This window comes from Myripristis murdjan, chromosome 12, assembly GCF_902150065.1.
Source record: "Myripristis murdjan chromosome 12, fMyrMur1.1, whole genome shotgun sequence".
NCBI classification, from domain to species: domain Eukaryota; kingdom Metazoa; phylum Chordata; class Actinopteri; order Holocentriformes; family Holocentridae; genus Myripristis; species Myripristis murdjan.
In genome coordinates this window covers 25,311,246-25,332,693 of record NC_043991.1, presented here as the reverse complement: position 1 = coordinate 25,332,693, position 21,448 = coordinate 25,311,246, and the positions used below count along the sequence as shown (strand labels likewise).

Here is a 21,448-nt window from a genome sequence, read left to right as displayed (position 1 = left end):
AACAATATTATGAACCCTGCCCATTAAACACGCAGGAACTAGTGGTGATGGAGGTGTGGCTGTACCCCCTGCTGGAGAGGAATAGGTACTGCAGATGCTGGAAAAACAGTGCATTTACCAATCAATACTATGCGAGGGTCCCTGAACGCACCATGGGAAGGCGCTGTTTAGATCGTCTTATCACCTGAGACAGGTAACTGTTCACACCTGGTATTACTATGTCTCAAATGTGTTTGTCTATTTATCTGTTTGTTTGATTGTTTGCGATGGTTTTCGGGTGTCATCATTTCACTGCAAAGACAAACTTTATTTAAATATTTTATTGATTTTTCAGTCCAACAGACTGCTCTGAGTGGTCTTCTGTTGTTGTTGGGGACACAGATTCGAATTCACACTACCATTGCCATGTAGCCCAGAACGTCACACTGCTGAAACTCACACTCCCTGTGGCCTGTTTATCTCACTCTACCGTTCTCTAGAGGTTTTTTTTGTTTGTTTTTTTTCTTTTTTAACAATGATTTAAATCTTTTCTGAGTACATTTTGATTATGAATGCCTGTGGTTTTTAAACAGCCAAGTTAGTAAATGTTGTTGTGCAAATCAGTCATCTTGTATGTATGAACAGCACCTCTACTGTCGCAACATTTTCAGGGGGTTTAACAGTTCTATTTACAAGTCCGTCCAGTTTTGTAAATTCACAGTCCTTGATTCACAGAGCCCAAGTCCCTCAGCCTTTCTTTTGTCAAACACAGCTTCTAACACTACTGTCACTCCCATGAGCCACAAACAGGGGAGCAAATGGAAATGCTGACAGATCAGATCAGAGACAAGATTCCAAAAAAGACATGAGGAAACCTTAACTCATACAAAATTCACCCATTCCTTGGTCGAGTACCTCAGGCAGTCATTTGTAGACAAATTAAAGTTGTTAGAATGGCACGTTGAGGTTGGAGAAGTATGCATAAGTTGATGGTTGCATTCATTTTGTTTTTGTTCTCTAGCCTCCTTTGTCTTTGCTGTCCCTGTGGGCACAATGCAGTTGTGATCCAGTGCAGCTACATGCAGGCAGGCTGTCCTTCAGGAACTTGTGAAAAGAGAATGAAGACTCTCAAATTGCCCTGTATGGATGCCTTTTCTCTGCTCCCAGTTTTTGCAGGAGCTCTTCTTGCAGATGCTCAAAGGCAGCAGTTTGGCTGGAGTCAGGGGTGCCTGCTCTCCACTTCATGTGTATAAAGAGGATTCTCACACCTTGTCATTGTTTTGTAACATGCCTCATGGTGCAGGACTCATTTGGTGCAGTGTGGAAGTCCCCTTCTCATTCTGCATGGCCACACTTCCCCCACAGGTAGCTACACAACACCACAGGTTGTCTGTTATCATCCCGATCCGCTCGTACAACTTCCCGTTGTTGCATTTTAGCAATCTCTTTCTGAGAGATTTGACTGTGTGACAAAGGACATATTCATACTGTATGTTTTTGTGCTTAGTGCTTTGACAGGCTTCTGTGCTACCAACAAGGTTGAATTGGGCTGCAGGAGAGACCAAGTCCCAAATGTTGCATTGCGACCAGGGCTGTCATATTTGGAATCTGCACACACACACATAATTGTTCATCATGCACAGCAGCTAGCACAGCCTCATTGTGTATTTTCCAGGCCTCATTGACCTCAGGGATGAACTTAGGCCTTCTGAATGTTAATCCATTTCCTCGTCTCCAGACCAGTGCTGTCATATCTGAGCTAAAGGAGTCGGCTGCAGTCACTGACAGTGAAAAAACAAAACTGCAGGAATAGACACATTGCAGTCCACAATTGCTCTGACCAAAGGATGTGTTATTGCAAGTTCTAAGTAGAACCTGGTAGAAAGCACCATTTGGAACGTTGTCCTTTAATTATTTATTGGTGGACAGCTTCAAAACATATTTGACTGTGCTGCGAGTTTCCTGTTTTCAAAAAGTACCTTTACAATCATTTCTGAGGCTGGAAACAAACAATGAGATTATGGAGGATTCTAAATTATAGACATCAACATTTTACAGCCAGAGTGGAGAAATACTGAACCTGTCCTTAAATTTAATACTGTACATTTTACTGTTTTAAGACCAAATACAAATTAATTAATAACTGGTTTTGCAAACATTGTAAATACTCATACATCCCGAGAAATCCAAGGTGAAAGACAATTTCCTTTTGCATAATAAAGAGGATAAAGGTTACATTGTTAACACGAGACAGTTTGGTTAACAAACATAACCAAGCAATGACAAACTGAAGTCTGGGACTTTTAATTTCATTGTGTAGAGTTCATTTCTATGTGTGAAATGTTTTTTATTACACGCCACTAATAATGGCTGTACCTTATTTTCGATGTTTTGGGTTGAACAGTGAAGACATAGGGCTGCTACTTTTAGGACCCTGACCTGAGTAGGGCCATCTCCCCTCTTTTCCACAGGTGTTCTTCTCCTTTGGAAACTGTGTAAGGTGTGTCAAGACATCCTACTGCAGGTAGAGGGCAGCAACAAATCTACAAGCCCTTTTCATGAATGCAGTCTTTCCCTGAAATACTCAGGAACGTTTCCTGCATGGGGTCATGTGTAAATGGGAGCAGGGATCGATATTCAGGGAAATCTGTAGCCCCAGTTTCCCACCTCAAGGCCTAGCAGCATTTCAGGGGAAATGCAGATAAGGCTGTGTTGTGAATGAAAGCAGTAACATTGCAGGGAAGGGCACAGAAAGGCTTATGTCCATCTGATGAAAGACGCTCTCACATGGAGCGAGCAAACCAATCAAAAGGCTCTGCTGATGACGTATATGAATCCGCAACTTTGTTAACGGTTGCCTTGCCTCATGGGCAATTTGCTAACGGCAGTCCAAGTTCTTCTTTTTTCAACAATGGCTGGAAAATGGAGAAATAAGGGCGCTCCTCTCAGTGTGTGCAGAGGATGAGACTGAAAGGCGAGATGATGTAGGAGGGATGGATTGACAATCCAGAGGGAGGAAGAGATGGAGGGATGAGGGTTAGGGTCCAGGGATGAAGGAATGAGGGTCGAGGGATGGAGGGATGAGGGAAAAAATCAGGGTCAAGGATTGTTGGAGGAGCAGGACGATGCTGTAGAGTACAAGTCCCCCTCAGCAACCAGACGTTGTGTTTCTGCTTCTGCAGCGAGAGCAGAGAGAACAGCTGACTGGTTTCTCTTTAGGCTTTGGGCCCTTGTTGTGTATCCTTGACCTTCTTCACAGCAGGACCAGGTGAGTTTGCTTCTCATAAATTCACACTATTGATACATCTTTACTTGCCAAAGCTAACTGATGTGCAGCATAAACAACACCAACACAAGTATGAGCATGAGTGAGTATGATAAACCTTCCACATGCAAATCCTACTTTTCTGGAAGATGATATTTAACTGCAATTTCTTCCCTCATGGCTCCACCCCATGGAACAACAGAGTAATTACTGTGAACAGGAAGGTGGTATTTAAGCCTCCATGGATTGATAAACACATTGTTTTTCTAAGATAGATGGTTTGATGGATGTTGTCTAAAATACAATGTTTTCCTAGAAAAATTCAGTTGCTCTTACTGAGAATGTAGGTGCTGTCTCACAACCATGTTAGAGAACATTTAACAAGGATTTCATGAACACATTGTTAAAGAATAGGCTTTTTGGGCCCAATATTACCCAAGGGTAAGGAAACACACTTTAAAATCTTGAAAGGAGTGCACTGTTGTGGTGAATTCCTGAGGAAAAGATGTAGATTCAAAACAGACTGCTCTCTGCTCAGCAGACTGAAGGAGTCATCTGTTAAATAATTGTCCACATATGTAGTTTGGGTCAGACATTCATGGCTGGTTATGCCTCAAGGTGGCAGACTTGCCTTTTTGACATCATTCATTTCTTGTTTCTTGTGGATTCTATTCAGAGAGGCACAATACAGCTTAGTGATATATATATATATATATATATATATATATATATATATATATATATATATATATATATATATCGGGTCAAGTTGTATAGTTGTTGTATAATTGTATAGTTGTATAGTTGTATGCTGTACTTTGTGGCCTTGTTCCCTGTGTTTAATGTATTTTGCTTTTGACTTTTGTAGATGGGTAGGTAATAGAGCTGAACAATTAATTGAAATATTATCAGAACTGCAGAGAAAAAATTCCAAGAGCAATATCTAAATCATAGAAGCTGCAGTTTTTTAGAAAAAGGACAAATGTGTGTCAAAACATTGTTGCAAATAAAGTATTATGTCCTACTGCATTTTCCAGTTGTAAGGAAACATGTTTGTTCGGTACAAACCCTGGCAAAAAAAAAAAAAACAAAAAAAAAAACACCAGCATCATTTTAATCGCTTTTTCAGTGAAAATGCGAAGATTATGATTCCTACTAAAATTGTGAATCATATTGCAACTGCAATATTTGGAAAATTAATTGCAATTAAAAAAAAAAAGCCCTTCAGCCCTTCTAGGTTAACAGCTGAGAGAAACAATAATAAATAGCTGGTGATATATTCTCATTGTGCAATATTAAAAAAAAATACTTTTTATCAAATAATATTTATGATGTACAGTGTGTGAACAAAACTGAAGTGATTGGTGAGAGATGACAAACACATCTTCATAAAGAGATTTTATTTTTCTACATAAGATTCAGTTCATTTCTGTGCTGATGAGGACGCTTACAGTCTGACAAACCAGTGCATTACAATGAAGACTTCACAGCAGTGTAGAGGGTTAGGCTGAATCTCACAACTCTCACTTTGCACTTCATTCTCCTCTGGATTCTACTCCAGACAACAACAAAGGGTAAAATCTGAGAGAATGAGCCGTGACCAGCTCGGTCGGTGCAAGTGAACAAAGAGAGACTTGTGACTCCACCCTGGTGCATCTGCCTGATGTAGCCATACACCCTTAAAATAACTAAAAAATACACATTCCATACATACAATTCATTGCATGTGCTTAATTTCAACAGTGGAGAGTGAGGGCGTATGAGACGAAGGATGAAATTAAATATTCAAAAGCGGCCTCATCCTCCTACCTCCTTTTCCCAGCTCTATCAGATGAGGGGAATAAATCCAAAAAGGGGCAGACACCCAGCATCCCCATTATACAATATAATCTTGCAGGTTTTAACATACTGTGTGTAGCTGTGTGCAAACTATAGAAACACAAACAAGGCTGAAAATGTAAATGTACAACTTTATAAGGTACTGTGTACCGCATATGGCTTGTGATTTTGAACCTATATTATGCTACTGTGTAAAAGAAGTACAGGTTGTAGCTCATCTACACAACAAACCGGGAATCTAGAGAGATACGAAGAAAACTGCTGGTGAATTATATATCTATCTATGTATGCATATATACTGTACATATACATACTGGAAGAGTTTTGCCCTCTTTTTTGCAAAGAATAAATCACCCTCAGTAGGTAACAGTCATTAATGACATTACATGTCATTAATTTAAAGCTTTGGCATTTCAAAACACAAACATGTCTTTGTTCGCATTCATGCACCAGGCTTGAACATAAGATTCACTCAAATGAAATAATTTTACAATTATGTAACCTCAAAGAACAAAAGTGGATGAAAGTAGTACATACAGACCCTAATCTTTGTGTAAAGTTTCAGTACAGAATAATCATATTTTCAATTTCTCATTAAAATATAACAATATTTACATATTTGCATCAGTTTTGAAGTACTGAGACAGGCCTGATCATTTTCTTATATGTCAAATGTTAATATTTCATTCATATAGTTCATGACTCTTGTATCACCTGAGCAAAATTATGTTCTCTCTCCTAGGATGACCAAAAAAAAAAAAAAAAAAAAACATTGTAGATAACATGGTAAACCTTACCTTTGTCTTAAATTATATGAATTATAGCAAACACAATTATGTACATTTTAAAGTTTTACATTGTGAGCATTTACTTACATTTACAGTACAATCAAAGGTTTGGATTACAAAGGTGCAGTCTGTCAGCGCTCTTTATCCTCCAGTAATGAAGGAGATAACTACAGGCACATTTGACATAAGAGTAGGGACAGGATTCCTCGGTTTTGAGTGAATTAACCAACCATGTAAAAGAAGTATAAGAACTAAAAGCATACATGCTGCACCGTTGTTTAGCACAACTTAAGTGTCTACAGCCAATTATGAATTAAAAGATGTGTTGTGTTATTCTGAAGGTAGGCTAAAACGTATAAAAATGTCAAACAAACAAACAAACAAACAAAAAAGCTATAAAAATGCTAAAAATGTACAGTGTTTCCATAAAAAAATATTCGAGCAAATAACCTTTAACACAGGATTCTCAACTATCAGACAGACTACTGTAGCCCCCATATAATTCACATATTGTATGTTTTACTGAGGCAAATAGACCTTTGGACATTGCTGCTGTAAGGACAAAGAAAGTAATATGTGAGGTGGCTTTGGTGACTTTGGATCCTCTTTAAAACCTGAGTAATTTTTTTTTTCCTCTTACGTTGCAGTAGAACTATAGATTTGCTATAGATTTGTGTAGGGTTTGTGGAAACTGAGAAACAGCTTCGCAAGCAGATGTCGGCTGAAGTTGTTGAGCCTGTGATGAGGCGGCAGGTAAATGCTTCTTCTTCCTCTTCTTCACCTTCGCCTTCTCCGGTTCCTCTTCCCTAACTGTCCAAACTGTTGTTGATGGTGTCTATGCCAGAGGAGCTGATCCGGGTCAAACAAAATTTGCCAATATCCCATGGCATCTGTTTTGCTTGGAAAACAGATGGCTGGAATTTGCTACGTACAGTGAGCGCCAGAAAGTTTAGGAAAGGGCAGTATCTTTAAAGCCTATTCAGTAGCACTTTCTGGACGGGACCCTGTCTGCCAAAATGCACCGAGTAGCTGCATTCTTGTACTCAAAGCAGATTAAGGCAGGTGTTAGGATTTATTCGCAAGTACTGTTTGACCCAGGCCTGCGTAGGAAACAGTGAATAGTGATTATAATATAGTTTGCTCTAGTTGTCATGTCGGTGTCATAGCACTGAGGTGGTTGTGGGTCTTACGGCGTTTCCCCTGTCTGTCCGACTGTCTATTTATACATCTGCCTGCGGCTTTGTCTGTTTGACGGCTCTAGACGGTCACAGAGTTGGTGCTGGCAGTCTGGACACCTCAGTCCATCATGTCCTCCTTTCTGTCCTCCATGGATTTTCTCTTGAAGAAGCCCATCTGGATGCAGACACAAGCAGAGAACGCTGTTACACAACCACGCACTGTAATAGTTACTCTGTACCGACGTGAATGGCCAAAGCCTATATTAGAGAGTCGATTAGAGAGCGTATTTGATATTCTGCTGGCTCCATCGGCACAGGACGGCCAACAAAAACAGATGGTCAGAAAGTATTTGGGAATTCATAAACACTGTGCAGACGAACGCAGAAATAAGTACCTTCCAAAGAGCAAAGATGACGAGCGCTAAGATGAGCAGTCCTATCAGGATGCTGATGAGGATGATCCACCAAGGGATCCCGCCTAAGGACTCCTTAGACACCTGGATCTTCACCTGGTTAGCACACACACACATGCATATCGATGTTCTGCACGGCCTCTCTCACACACATTACAAGCTTTCATACGGTATTCAGAGTTAAATACATAATTATGAGATGCAGAAAAACCAAAGCCTTGTGACTCACCATTAAGTTATTGTTACTTTTGCTCAGCACGAACAGATCAGTGTTCACTGTCTCCAGTGTGCCGTTGACCAACATGTACAGACTGGAAAACTCGCCCTGTGAAAGAAATCAGATTCAAATATTTGCTTGCCTATCTGACAATCCGGCAGTCAGCCAGCCATCAAACTTTATACCACCCAATCTTTCCCTTTATCAGTTGTTTATCTCATTTACATTTATCCGTATATCAAAACGGATAAATGTAAATAGTAGTAGAGATAGGTGTCACTTCCCCACCTTAATGAACGTAGGTTTCCACACTCTGAACGTAACGTTGACCTGACTCGTCGTCGCCTCAGGTATGGAGCAGGCAAAGGACGCGCAAGGGTGGTTCTCGCAGCCCTGTGAAAACACACAGTAAGGTAAGATCACACACAGGTCGGCATCCAAGAGATGGAAGTGCACACCACACTCACCAGCAGGTAGACGCTGAGCGATTCCTTCTTGGGAGTGGGTTTTAACACATGCTGTGGGCTGATTTTGTCGGGGTTGATCAGAGCTTGTACATCACATTTGACCTGTGAAAGAAAAAAAAAAAAACAGAAGCAGTTGTTACACTTGTCTTTTCAATATGACTTTTGTGATCTGATGCGCCAGATCAGCTGTGTCCGCATGTATGTGTCTAGACTTGACGCTTCAACGTGACCTGCCTGATTGGACAGTGATCAGATATATTCCACTCTGTGTATTGATAAACTGTCTGGATTGTGCCCACATGCTGTCCACACCTCACTGAGATCTGAACTCAGTGCGAGCCAGGCCAACTCACCTGAGTTTGGTTCATTTAGTGTTTGTGTTGTGGTCCTTTTCAATCTTGGACTGTGAATGCAAAACAGCCCCAGTACATTTCGTGTTTTATTTTTAGCTTTATGGTCCTCAATACTCACTGTATTCATGCACATCAGGAATTGTTGGGTCAGAGGACGGAATGGCTACACTTATTGAAATATCTATAAAATATATTAAAAATATATATATATAAATACATTATACAGGATCAGAGTTCTAAAGGACCTGTACTGTGAACAGTAAGTGGACTGAGAGCTCATCAGAGCTCAAGTGTACCAGAAAGAGACCTGAATTCTGTGTTATGTTGACTGCTGGTGTGAACAGAAAGAGACCTCAGCTCTCTAACTTTCAGGTCCTGTTGACAAGGACTGAGTTCAGTTCCTTTAAAAGGGATTATATGTCAAAACACCCCAAGGGCTCTATCTTACACCCGGTGCAAAGTGGCACCAAGTGCAGTGCAAATGTCTTTACTAGTTTCCAACCAGTGCAGCTGTCCTTTACCCATTCAGCATCCACACTGTGTAAATAGCAAATGAGCCCATCTGTGCGCCCATGGGAGTGTCGGTGTTAAAATGAGGCATGGTCAGGCGCAGTATTGGTGCATTGCTATCTCGGGCACTTGAAAGCAATCGTGCAAATGACCAACAAAAACCAGGTCTGCAGTCTGTGGCACAGTTTTCACTGTTATTTTAAGTGCACATTATCAAGATGGTCCACATAGGCGGGTGCACAACATGTATACACTCTGTTATGCACACAGGGACGCCTGCTTCACCTCAGGGAGCTTTGATGGAATCCTGCCTTGCATGTTACATCCAAAACATATCCATGATGAATTAAGAGACTAAGCACAACCCTTCTGAACCATGTACCTGGTGCAACAACCCTTTTTTTCTGCCATTAAAATAGCAAAAGTGGACTTCGACACACTTCCTATGCACTTGTGCCATGCTCTTCAGACTGTGCACTGTTAAAATAGAGCCCTTCATCTGTCCTGGCATAATCGGTAAGATGACAAAAGTTGCATTGAAAAGACAAGTGTAAACATGGCCAGAAAAATATAATTATATATATTATTATATTATATTATATATAGTGTGTACATACGTGGGGGCTGGAGGTGACATGTGTCAGATACAATAATGTGTTTTCCATAGGAGACCGATGAGGATAGGTCACCCTGAGCTTCAGTGGAGGCACCAATATATCTCCTGCCTTGTCCACCTGGAGAACACAAGGGGGGGGGCAAAGAGATGGAGGAGGAGTCAGGTGGATGGGAGGGCATGAACTCATTATCGCTGAAACATTTGAATTGTTCTCTATTCTACTAAATACAGCAGCGCTATATCTGCTACACAAGCGATTACATTTATGATAGAAAACTGTGAGATATGATTTCTGTCAGCATATCTTACCGTGTAGGTGATGTTGATCTCCTCTCCAATAACACTGGTGTGATTGAAGACAGCGGGGTATTGTTCGCCCTCTTTCACTATAATGTGTTCATCCTTAGGCCTCCTAGAAGATCAAAAGATCAGCGACCACAGTGAAGTCACTCTAAGGATGTGATTTGGTAGATGAGCAGCTCAGATATGGTAACTGTGACAAAATTGTTGGTTCAGTCATATTTTCACAGTCACTCACACTGAGAATATGACTCCAGCCTCGTACTTCACAGGGATGGAGATTTGCACTACATTGTCGTGCAGGGTAGAAGCCAGCTCCTCACTATCACTGTGAATGAAAATGAAAGACATGAAACAAATCTGTATAATTTAAGTGCATAATGTATATTATTAGTGGTGGAATCATTTGTGCACCGTGAAATATCAAAATCCCAACAGACAACTGTAGGTTTATATTGTAAGTTGGTACTGTCTTACCTTGAAGCTGTCACATTGATCTGAATCACCTCCTCAATATGATTAGGATTCACATCAAATTTCAGTTTGAATTTGTCCTTTGAAATTAAGACACCAAGATGTCACTAGATTGCAGTAAAAAATCATACATCATACAGGAATAAGTCATTTAGATCATGAGGAGGTAGAAATGTAACGCATGAGTTGACTATAATACCATTGCATTGCTGGCCAGGAAGGGATATCCAACTGCACACTCTACTTTGGTGTGATTGAGATTGTATTCTTTCTCCGGCTGTCAAGACAAATAAGACATGCATCATTACACACATTGCTTAAATATCTAGATCCTAAAGTGATAAATACATTAGAGATGATGTTAAACACAAGTTGGCGGAAATCTCACCTCTACTTTGGCGAAGTTGATGTTTTGTGTGAAGCTTACAGAAACCTTGGTGTTGTACGCATTGTCTTTTCTGTTTCTGATGGTGATGTGCAGCTCAATTTTCTCATTTTTTGCTCTGATCAACATTCTAGGGGAGAATATAAATAACAAAAAAAAAAATGTCATTGCAATTTACTTGATTGCGAGTCATATATTTCCCCACAAGGGTGCAGTATGCACTGTAAAAGTCTACTGTTAGTGAGGTTTAGCTGTTGCGCTACAATAGTGTCACAGTTTACCTGATAGGTGTGTGGTATGTCTAAGTGTATGAATCTAATGTCATATAAAAACAGAAAAGCTTTATGATAGTTACACTTTTACACTGGGCTCTGCTTCAAGAGAGAGGTCAGCAATGCATTTTTCATCAATGCCACAGTCCACCAAGGGGATCTAGAAAAAAACAAACATTATTTAGGACATAAAGTAATCCAGCTTTATAATATATTTATTAAGTAACAACACTGATAATACAATAAGAGAATCTGTACGACATCACAGAAATGAGCAGAAATAAGAATCAAAACAAGATGTGCTGGGTATTTTTGTTTTGTTGACTCAAAGGGTGCATTCGAATGACCTTATGTGGCCCCAGGGTGTTTGAGAGCCACAGTCTTATTTGTTCCCATTCTCAATGCTGACCAGCTGGAACGCAGTCAAGATCAACACCGACTCCTCGCACAGCAGTGGATGAGAGACCATGATATCGTTGCACCACAATGTCAGAAGAAAAACTGCAGCTTCCGTTCGATGACTTCCCCTTTCTGTGAGTGTGTGTCCCTTCTCTTCCTTCCACTAACAATAACAATAGCAGGAGAGGTCCTTCCAGAGCCCCATGGACATTTTACGTGCAGCGAGTGCGCACTGGACTTAGGACAAATTCTCACACTGACGAAGAGCCTGCATGTGTCACAGCACACAATACACATCGCATATGGACTGTGTTCAGACCAGAGGTTGTGGTTAGGGGCTTGACCTGGGGGTGTTACTTGTCTGTTTTTTTCACACACTGAGTTATTTATTGTATGACCTGTGTAAGTGCTGAAGCTGATTTTGCATGTAAACTCTGTCAAAAGCAATGCTGGACTAGGCATATGTTTCCCTCTTTCTCTGGAAACGTAACTCATTGCAATAATTATCTGGAAACCCGCTTGTTAGAGCAACTATGTGTGTGGGAGTGTGGGAAGACTGTGCTAACTCCGAGGCTGGAGCACTAATGTAACGCTGATGAAACACTGAAGGATGGCAGTCAGCTGCTGCAGATGCTAATGCGCTGTAGCGCGGGTCATTTGGAGCCGTGCACTGACTCCCATGATAAGCGAACCCCGTCTGAGACTAGAAAAGCCCACTTGTCACACTTGGATTGTGAGCACGGTAAAACGGTTGGAGGGCGTTCAAGTCGAGGTTCAAATCCTTCCTGTCTGCAATTCTAAATCCAGCCCTTGGTGCTGGCTGGGACCCTTATGGGCGATGAGGGGTCTTACGGTCGTGTTGATAGAGGTGGGCAGGTTTCCATCCAGGACGGGGCCCTTGTCTTCTTCAGCGAGACCAAACTCCAGAGAGACCATGAGGGGGTCTCGGAAGTCCGGCCTGGCCTGTCAAGGAGGGGCAAGGAAAAGAGGATGAGTATAACAAGGACAAAAACCCAATTTGATATCAATATAAATCATTGCAAGTGTGATGATTTGCTGTACAGCGCATATGTTTCTACCCTGGAATATGTCTGGCAGGGTCTCCATTTGCTGGTGTGCCAGAATGGAGCAGGTTTTCACTAAAGCCGTATAATACAGGAGCTGATTTTGATGATTGGCTCTTCCTCTCTGGTTGAAAATGTGTTTATAAGTGAAATGAGGGGCCTTTGTGGTTGGGGACCACAGAGGCTCACATTCAGTGGGATAATTGCGATGTTTATAGGTTTTTAACTGTGATGGACAGAATTTTATCTGCTTCTTGGACCACTAGGTGATATCTCTGCAGCTCTGGAATTCCCCAGAGTGCCCCAAGTGAAACACACACACACACACACACACACACACACACACACACACACATGAATGCTTGAACACTGCCTCGTTTCCCTTATTCACGTTCTCAAATTCTCTTGTAGACACTCTCTCTCTCTTTCTCTCTCCCCCCTCCCTCCAACTCACTAAATGCCTGGAGATAATTTATTGCTCGGACCAGCACAGGGTTGTACTCTGCATGCTTTGATCAGGCCGGCTCTGTTTCCTGTTAAAACGGAGGTCTTTTCCCTGCACAGTTCTCCTCACAACTTTGGCTCTGCCTCCTCCGGCCCTCAAACACCACACAATACGTCTCTTACATGACCAGAACATAACTTTTAATGAGCGCAGCGGAAATCAATTTTAAGGCCTCCATTTGATATGTATATGGTGTGAGTGCTCCGCGTCAAGCCACCCCTCTCTTATAGTGTTTCAGTGTGGATACAGCACTGAAGTTCTGGGTTACAGGTTGATTATATTATCCAAATCCAATTTCGGCTAACTTGTGGAACAGGAAGCTAATGCACCCTACTTCTGTGCCATAAGGAGAAAGGTACTTGCCGACAATGCAAAAGTCTCTTTCACGCAGAGTTTATCCGTGATGACGGCTCTCTTGGAAATCCTACGGTCATTTTTATCATCTGGGAGGAGAAATGACGCCCTGGCTTTGGCGCGCAGAGCATCCAGGGTCAGGTCATAGCGGATTTCTGCAGGACACAACAGATACGACGACACACAAGCACGTCAAAAATAAGGATGCAAAAAGTGGGGTAGCAGAAAAAGGATGCCATAAAGCATTGAACTTACCTGTGACAGAGTGTGAATCCTGCTTGTCAGATTTGATGCTGTAGGTGAAACACACCTGAGTCTCGACGCACACTGTTTTACGCCCGCCTGGCTCACAGTTGGTCTGCTGGAGGTTGATTTTAACGGGGTCAAACGTCATGGTGGCACGAAGCTCGGCAACATCTCTGGACCTGGTTCGATGAAACAAACACAGACATTCCAGTGCCTGTAAGTGTGAATGTTTGCTTCAGTGTTCATTCGTGCATGTGGATCTAATTTCTTAAAAAAAAAAAATAAAAATAAAAAAACAAGGAAAGGAAAGGATGCATGTTGATTATCAAATTTGGCCACAGCTCTCTCTATCCAAGCATAAAGTTCTTCCAAACCACAACCCACAGTCCAGGAAGAACAGCTGCCGGCTGCCAATTCCTATTTAAGAACTACGCCACTTGGGAGATGGAGTTTTTCACACAGTCCAGTTGAGCCTGGGCCAGTAGCAACTGTGGGAGAAGGCCTGCATGAGAGGTTGGTGTGGGCTGATCTCTTGAAACTGTGTGGGCGGATAAGGGCTGTGATGCAGGCCGGTCTCCAACAGCAGAGGCTGCAGCCAGGGGCTTTAACACAGAGATCATTAGGAGGCTGTGGGCTTCCAGCCTACAAGCCCACAGGGAGATGCGCAGCTGTGTAAACCGGGCAAAGACAAGCCAAGATAACAGCTTTCCGAGATGATTTCTTATGTACAAGCACAACTGCTTGCAACAAATTGAACTGAATGTGTACTTGTAAAGAGCGAGTGTGTCTGGCTGAGGCTGTGTGTGGGGAAAATGGAGGGTTCCTCACCAGAACAAGGACGCCCCTCCCAGCCCACCAATGGTGACGTCAGTGATTCCATCTCCGTTTAAATCCATGACTCCGTGAATTGACTGGCCGAAGAATTTCACCTTCTCACCGTCTCCGCCTGCTGGTATACGCTGAAGACAGACCACAGAACTCATCAGGCCACACACATTTAAACAAACAGTGGATCTCCTGTCATTTTATCTCCTGTCTGTCTTGTCTTTTTCATCTGTCAGGCAGTCGATCTATCGTCACCTGTACGAACTTCTCTTTGAGTGACCTCTTGTCTCCGTGGTAGATGTAGACGGCGCCCCGGTGGTCATTCTCAAACGGCGCACCGATCGCCACGTCGTTGAATCCGTCCAGGTTCAGGTCTGACACCGCCGCGATGGCTGTGCCAAAGCGGGCGCCACACGGCTCATTCTTATGGCTGCAGCTGGCGGTATGGATGGTGCAGCAGGACTGGTTGATAGGCTTTAGAGTGAACTGGTGCTCGAACTGGTCATCCTGGTAAAGGAGGAGAGGAAAGCTTGCATCATGGAAACTTAAACAGAAACGTGATTTTCTCGGTGGTGCATGTTTCACAGAGCTCGTGCCAAGTCAAACATGGCCGCCCTACCTTGTTGAGTTTGTACACATAGACTTGTCCCTGTTCGTCCCTTTCGGTGCCCATGTACATCGGGGAGCCGACCAAGAGGAGATCGGTGTAGGAGTCCCCGTCCACATCGACTGTCTGCAGGACGCTGCCAAAGTAGGAGCCGATCTACACGGGGCACACAGGGGGTCAGATAGAAATCAGCTGTCAGTTAGGTGATATAAAACAGACACCTTTCTAAATGTCAAACCCCATACGACACCTATTAATAATGGAGCTGTTGAATCCAAATCCTATGCGCTTTTACATCTTAATCTCTGTGATTTTTATACTTTCAACTCGTTTCCCATTTTCCAGAGGATGCTGCTATCTATCCATCTATCTACTGTATCCGTCTGCCTGTCTATCTATTACTTACACTCTGGTCTCTTTTCGGGCCAGATGTGGATGAGTTCTGTTTAAAACAAACTTTCATACACTTTCAGAAGTTTTTTGAAAGCCTGAAAGCCTAAAAAAATAGAAACCGTGAATGCAAGATTTGCTCTTTACTGTAAGTCTGTAGCTATTTGAGTGCATGGTAACTGAAAAACTGGTTGAAATACAATACAATTTTGGCATATCTGCCTCTGCGCCCTGTGTTTCCTATTCAGTAAAATATTTAATTGGCCAAAGACACCCCTTGATCCTGTGTGTCTCGGTGAGGATGCTGAAATGCTGGCGGCTCACCTGTTCTCCTTTCAGTATCTGTGACACCGTGATGTTGTTGTCTTCAGTCAGACGGTAGACGACGACCCGGCCAGTGTGGTTATAGCGCGGTGCACCCGTGATGTACAACACTCCGTTACGGGTGGACGCTGACTGAACATCATAGCCTGGAGAGGACGCACACATTACAAGCACACGTTACATGGTCAGTGATTTTGAATGTTTGGCCCATTTACTGCAGTTTACACAGATTTTACACCAAACAAATGATTTTGCAAATCGAGGGTACTAATTACTACTACTACTAACTTATAGTCGAAATCCCTCGATTTTCAAAATTGTATTCTTGGTTGAAACACACATAATTAGCTGTGTGAAGCAATTGTTTCCTAGGAACTATTTTCCAGAAGACACACCGTTTCACTCCATCTATTTTCTAAGTCATCAAAACACGACAGTGCAGCTGCTTTTAGGAAATCCAATTTGGGCGGCTTTATTACGGTGATGGAATACTGGTGTGAGTTTGAAGTCTGCGAAAATTCATTTTCATATTGTAGTGGACTGAATGGAAACCAATGGCTGGATAAAATGTAGGAAAAATCAGATCACAGTCACAGTCTGGAGACTGGAAAGGGTTAGCACAAATGTCAACTATGTACATTTTGTAGATATTGCGCTAAACATGGGAAATCACGGGTACAGTCCTTTAACACCCGGCGCCATTTGGAGCGGTCATGTTCTTCAGCTGAAAACTGAGCCATTAATACACACCTCACTTCCTCTGTGAGTGACAGTAAGTTAGGCTCAAAGTGGCAGTATTCGACAGATAGTGTGCTGATATGCAGACCACAGACTGAAATAACCAGCACTTTGAAAAACAAACAAAATCTAAAATAGATATTTAAAACAGATAAAGATTAACTGATATGTAAGCAAAAATATTTAAGGGTATGACCACACTGTCTTCAAGAGCCTTAAAGACGTCCTCTGTCACTCACTAAGGAGGTCATGTGTGTGTGTAACAGCACGCATTTTGAATTGTCAGTTTGCCGATAAACAGCGTGACAGATCCAAACATCACTAAATAAACTACGTCTTTGGGAGCTATACAGTGTGTGGACTCTACAGAGTCTTCTGTTAAGTGGGATATTTTTACATGCCCACACACACACACACACACACACACACACACACACACACACACACACACACACAGACAAAGGCTATGCAGAGTCTAAAGTCTAAGCATCAGATGTGATGGTGCGCCAATAGCTGAGTTTACAGTGTGCAGGCCTGGACCCACCCGGGCTCTTTCTAATGACATGTTGATTAAATAACATGGTATTAAGATGCTGTGTCTGCTCTACGAGCCATAAAAGGCAACAGGAGGGAGAGAATAGGCAGTGTATATTCCTTATCTGACAGAGAGAGAGAGGGAGAGACAGAGAGAGAGAGAGAGAGAGAGAGAGAGAGAGAGAGAGAGAGAGAGAGAGCAAGACGTTTGGCAAAATTTTACAGCTGCAGAATAAACGTAGCATTATTTCCACGTGGAGGAATAAAAGATGCGTTTAGTCTAAGTCAGACAGCAGATATATCTCTCACTCTCTTTATCTCTCTCTCTCTCTCTGTTTGCAACACACACACACATAAAGCATACACAGTGTAAACACTGAGTCGCAGACGTGTGTGTGCAGGATTAGCAGGATGAGTCAACTCACCGGTGTACCCAGCGAGTCTTTCGTAGCCCGCCTCACTCTCCGGGTCAAAGAATTGGTTCTTCCCAGGAACTAGTGTTCCTCCGGCAGTATGCATTACCACCGTCCCGTTCCAGTCATACGCCCCCACCGCCCCTAGTATAACACCTTCCTGCAAGAGACAACAGATATCAGATATCAGGAAGTGGCACATATCATGAACAAGTGGCACATATCAGAAACAAACAGCTTTGTCAGTGAACTGAGAACAAAGCTTGTTTCATCACAATTCTGCGGAATCACCTGATTACAATTTGCGATACAGGAATATGGGAACCTGACACCGGTCAAAAACCTGGATGGAAAACAGGAAGTAAACTACTGCTGCCTGGAATAAAAATATAAAAATATCACCCAAAGTCTGCTTTGTGATTGTAAATAAAAATTAAAAAAAAAAAACTTTTTGTGCAGGAAACAGCTATCTAACAGGAAGGGAAGGGTCACACAGGAAGTCGCATGGGCCATCAGCCACAATGAACAAAGTCAAGCAACTCCTTCCTATTACTGGGTGTTTGATTTGGGCGTGAGATGGCGATGGCACAGCGGGACGACTCGGTTTCGTTCCGTCTGGTTTGTTTAACTTGTATGAGCCACACAGGCACGTCACTCAGACTGTGTATACGGGCGTGTTGGTCAGCGGTAGTCATCACTGATAAACAGTCAGGGGCGGGACGAGAGGCAAATTGGGGGGAGAGGCGAGTGTGTTTGTTCTTTAAGAGACATAGGAAATGCCTAATGAATGAATTCAACAAGTGTGTGAAGGGGGAACAAAAGCATGTTGTTTTTACTGTACAGCCGTGTGATTAACCCTCCCCCTCTCTGTCTCACTCTGTAGATGTCTTGTCTCTCTCTCTCTCTCTGTCTCACGCAGACACTCTCACACACATCTTATCGTCATCAGTCTTAAGCAGTGTGTGCAGAGAGGACAGAGAGAGCCTGTGTCTGGAAATATACTCCTGACCAGGGCGTATCACCGAAGGGAGGATGATGGACTGGAGATAACACTGTTGATTTGGGTCTGGACTGATTCATTTGTTGGGCATCCATTCACTTACACACCCACCCACCCACACACACACACACACACACACAAACTAAACAGTCCCTTTTAAACTGTTTGTCCACAGGTATAAACTGACCTGTGTTTGAAAGATTCAACATGCTCCATCTGAGGTGGATCTACGGGTGGGCCTGGATGGGCGTAGGCCCACCCAGATTGACAGCTTGCCCACCCTATCAGATTCAAGACCAAAAAATAACTAACTAAATCAATAAATGTTTTAATGTCCTTTTTCCAACGTTTATTTTATGCTCGTTTACAAATACGCAAACAGGTATATAGGCTAGACAGCAAAAACAAAAAAGGAAGAAAAAAAAAACTTTCTTGCATGACTGACGTACTACATCGCGTTACACGCTGTCAAAAGGCAGTTCCGGTGGGTCCGAGAGGTTTTTTTTTTCTTTCATCATATCATTTTATACATGTCTATCTAAAAAAATAAACAAAATGAAATAACAGGCCCATCCAGAATTTTTTAGGCCCACCCATTAGCCATGTTCTGTATCCGCCACTGTGCTCCATCCCATCAAAGCCAAATCATAATCATTCAGTGTCAAGTCCATGACTCGTACAGTACAATACAAATAATGTATTTGTGTCTTCATTTGATACACTTTCTTGGATTTAGACTTACTTTAGACGTATGTGCACTGAATCCAGCCTGAGACATCTCCATCTCAAAGGATGACGTGTGATTGCCGGATGTAGCTGGGGAAGGACAAGTCCACAGAAAGTGTGATGAATAGTCTTAATACACTGTGGTGACCTAGGTTTACATCTCATCGCCGTGCAACAGACAGTCAACAGTGTTTGTGTACACAGTGATGTTTCCACACTGAGCCTCTGCCACATTAGTTATTCATTGTTGGTTAACTTTAGAGAAGAATTCTTGGGAGGACTCGGTTTCTATTTTTGGCCGTAAAATGGTGCAACAAAGTGAAGATAGCAAGATTAGTGTTGCGTAATGTCACGTTTGCCCCACTGGTTCCATCAAGAACTTTGTGATATATCTGCAGGGTAGATGCAACGTGGGATGCAGGATGATGACTGCCATCGGTGGGCGTAACCGTGCATGTCTACAGGCGCTTGCTTACCTTCCAGGGCAAAAATCCGGCTTCCTAGGGCATCTACAATGGTCAGCAGTGCCACTTCATCAGACACATTGAAGAAGTGATCTCCTAATGGGTTGCTGGAGATGGACTCAATCTCCTTAATGAACTTCTGCACATCTTCTGCGCTTTTGTTCTGACGATTGTAGTCTCCCAAAACCTGAAAAAAAAAAACAATTAACTGGCTACAACTATGTTGGAGATGAAAAAAGTGACCGCAGAAAGAGTTTAAGCAAAATGTCACCGGCTAAATAAAACACTGGCTCAGGCTGGACTGGACTCTGCTTTACTGCTCCAGTGTAAGCCAGGTCACATGTCATGATTATTTATTTAACTGAATTATTAGTCATATATTCAGTTCTTAGATTTATCGTTAACATAGCCTACTGGTTAGCAAGTGTGTATAGTCAAAAATAAATCACTGATAAGATTAAGCGTCAGAGATGTTAATGTCTGAGGCAAATCCATTTCATGGTATTTTCATAATTATGCTCCGTGCTACCAAAAAAAAAAAGAAAGAAACTCCTCTGTGAATATTTTTTGGCAGAGCATGGGATTCCTCTCCTTTATCTCAGGACTTTATGTGTTCACATGCACATACCAACTCATATCACAGCTAGGGTCTTATCTTGGATAAACTGTTACTACGCATTTTCACATCTTGATCACAAATGTATCTGTGAATGGGTGTGAATAGCATTCTATATTACATGGACTCATATCATACAGACACAATTATCAGTAAACGGAGTAATGTGTTTACATGCCATGCTACTTTGTCTAATCGACATATCCCAGCTAACCTGTTCGGGATTTACGCCTCTATGAATTCATGGCGGACAGACGTGAGAAACAAGAAACTGGAGAGGAATCCTGAATCGCATCAGAATTTAAAAGACAATCTCTGAGAACGAGATGAGGGCAGCGTGTACTCACAGCAATGCCAAACCTCTCGATGCTATCATTTTCACACTTCTCGATGACCTCGTTTAGGGCATAGTAGTCATGGGATTCTCCGTCCGTAACAATCACCATGACCTTCTTCACCCCGGGTCGTGCCCCGCGCTCTTCCGTGAAGGCTTCTTTCCTGATTGGTTAAATATTTCAAAACTTTAGGTTAAAAAAAGACCTGAGGAGCAACTGCTAAACTGCTAAATGAATATTACCTGTTTTGTTTTCTTAACCCTATAAAACCTGAACTATGAAAGAATTGGCAGAAAATTCCAATTTTTTAAAAATTGAACCCTTTATTTAGTCCTATAACAAAATATATATATATATAAAAAAATCAAAAAATATGTTATTACACGACCTTTCTGGTGTATGATATATGATATGTACTTGAAGTGCCAATGGTATGGTCCAGGGTGAACAGGGGAAGTGTCTAAAGGTATACAACAGTATTTTGGTCAAGTATTGATTAAACTGAAAACGAAAATCGGAATTGAAAACGTGTATCATATATGATACGAATGGCTTTATAGGGTTAAGTCATCTGTATAACAGCGTCCCAGGTCAAAAGGTAAAGCTTACTCTCTAATGTCAGTTATAGCACATGACGCTGTGATGTGGCTTTGCTTACTAAGTCCACACCAATGAGCCCAGTGTTGGTACAAAATAAAAATGTAGGGGCAAATATAAAAAGGCAGGTAGACTTGGTCTGAAGTGACACACAAGCATCAAATGAAATCCTTCTTTTTTTGGTTGTCTTATACAGAGGGTTGCACTTTTGGGAAAACCTAATTGGTACCATTAGATAGGAAAAAATATAATAAG

General features: G+C 42.1%; 1 protein-coding gene across 1 annotated transcript in view; it reads right to left on the bottom strand.

Moving 5' to 3' along the window:
- Positions 1–5,413: 5,413 nt before the first annotated feature.
- itga1 (integrin, alpha 1) overlaps positions 5,414–21,448 on the bottom strand; it is a 44,578-nt gene continuing 28,543 nt past the window's right edge. Inside the window, exons 8-30 of the mRNA XM_030065892.1 lie at positions 20,609–20,759; positions 19,658–19,832; positions 19,198–19,271; positions 17,468–17,615; positions 15,771–15,916; positions 15,069–15,212; positions 14,705–14,956; positions 14,453–14,583; positions 13,634–13,803; positions 13,388–13,533; positions 12,308–12,418; positions 11,140–11,216; positions 10,788–10,914; positions 10,599–10,676; positions 10,403–10,479; positions 10,164–10,253; positions 9,935–10,037; positions 9,627–9,743; positions 8,147–8,248; positions 7,968–8,072; positions 7,692–7,787; positions 7,445–7,558; positions 5,414–7,224 (exon numbers count right to left, since the gene is read on the bottom strand). Of these exons, the coding sequence (XP_029921752.1) occupies positions 7,168–7,224; positions 7,445–7,558; positions 7,692–7,787; positions 7,968–8,072; positions 8,147–8,248; positions 9,627–9,743; positions 9,935–10,037; positions 10,164–10,253; positions 10,403–10,479; positions 10,599–10,676; positions 10,788–10,914; positions 11,140–11,216; positions 12,308–12,418; positions 13,388–13,533; positions 13,634–13,803; positions 14,453–14,583; positions 14,705–14,956; positions 15,069–15,212; positions 15,771–15,916; positions 17,468–17,615; positions 19,198–19,271; positions 19,658–19,832; positions 20,609–20,759 (2,791 nt within the window). The 3' untranslated portion in view covers positions 5,414–7,167. The remainder of the gene's footprint in view (positions 7,225–7,444; positions 7,559–7,691; positions 7,788–7,967; positions 8,073–8,146; positions 8,249–9,626; positions 9,744–9,934; positions 10,038–10,163; positions 10,254–10,402; positions 10,480–10,598; positions 10,677–10,787; positions 10,915–11,139; positions 11,217–12,307; positions 12,419–13,387; positions 13,534–13,633; positions 13,804–14,452; positions 14,584–14,704; positions 14,957–15,068; positions 15,213–15,770; positions 15,917–17,467; positions 17,616–19,197; positions 19,272–19,657; positions 19,833–20,608; positions 20,760–21,448) is intronic.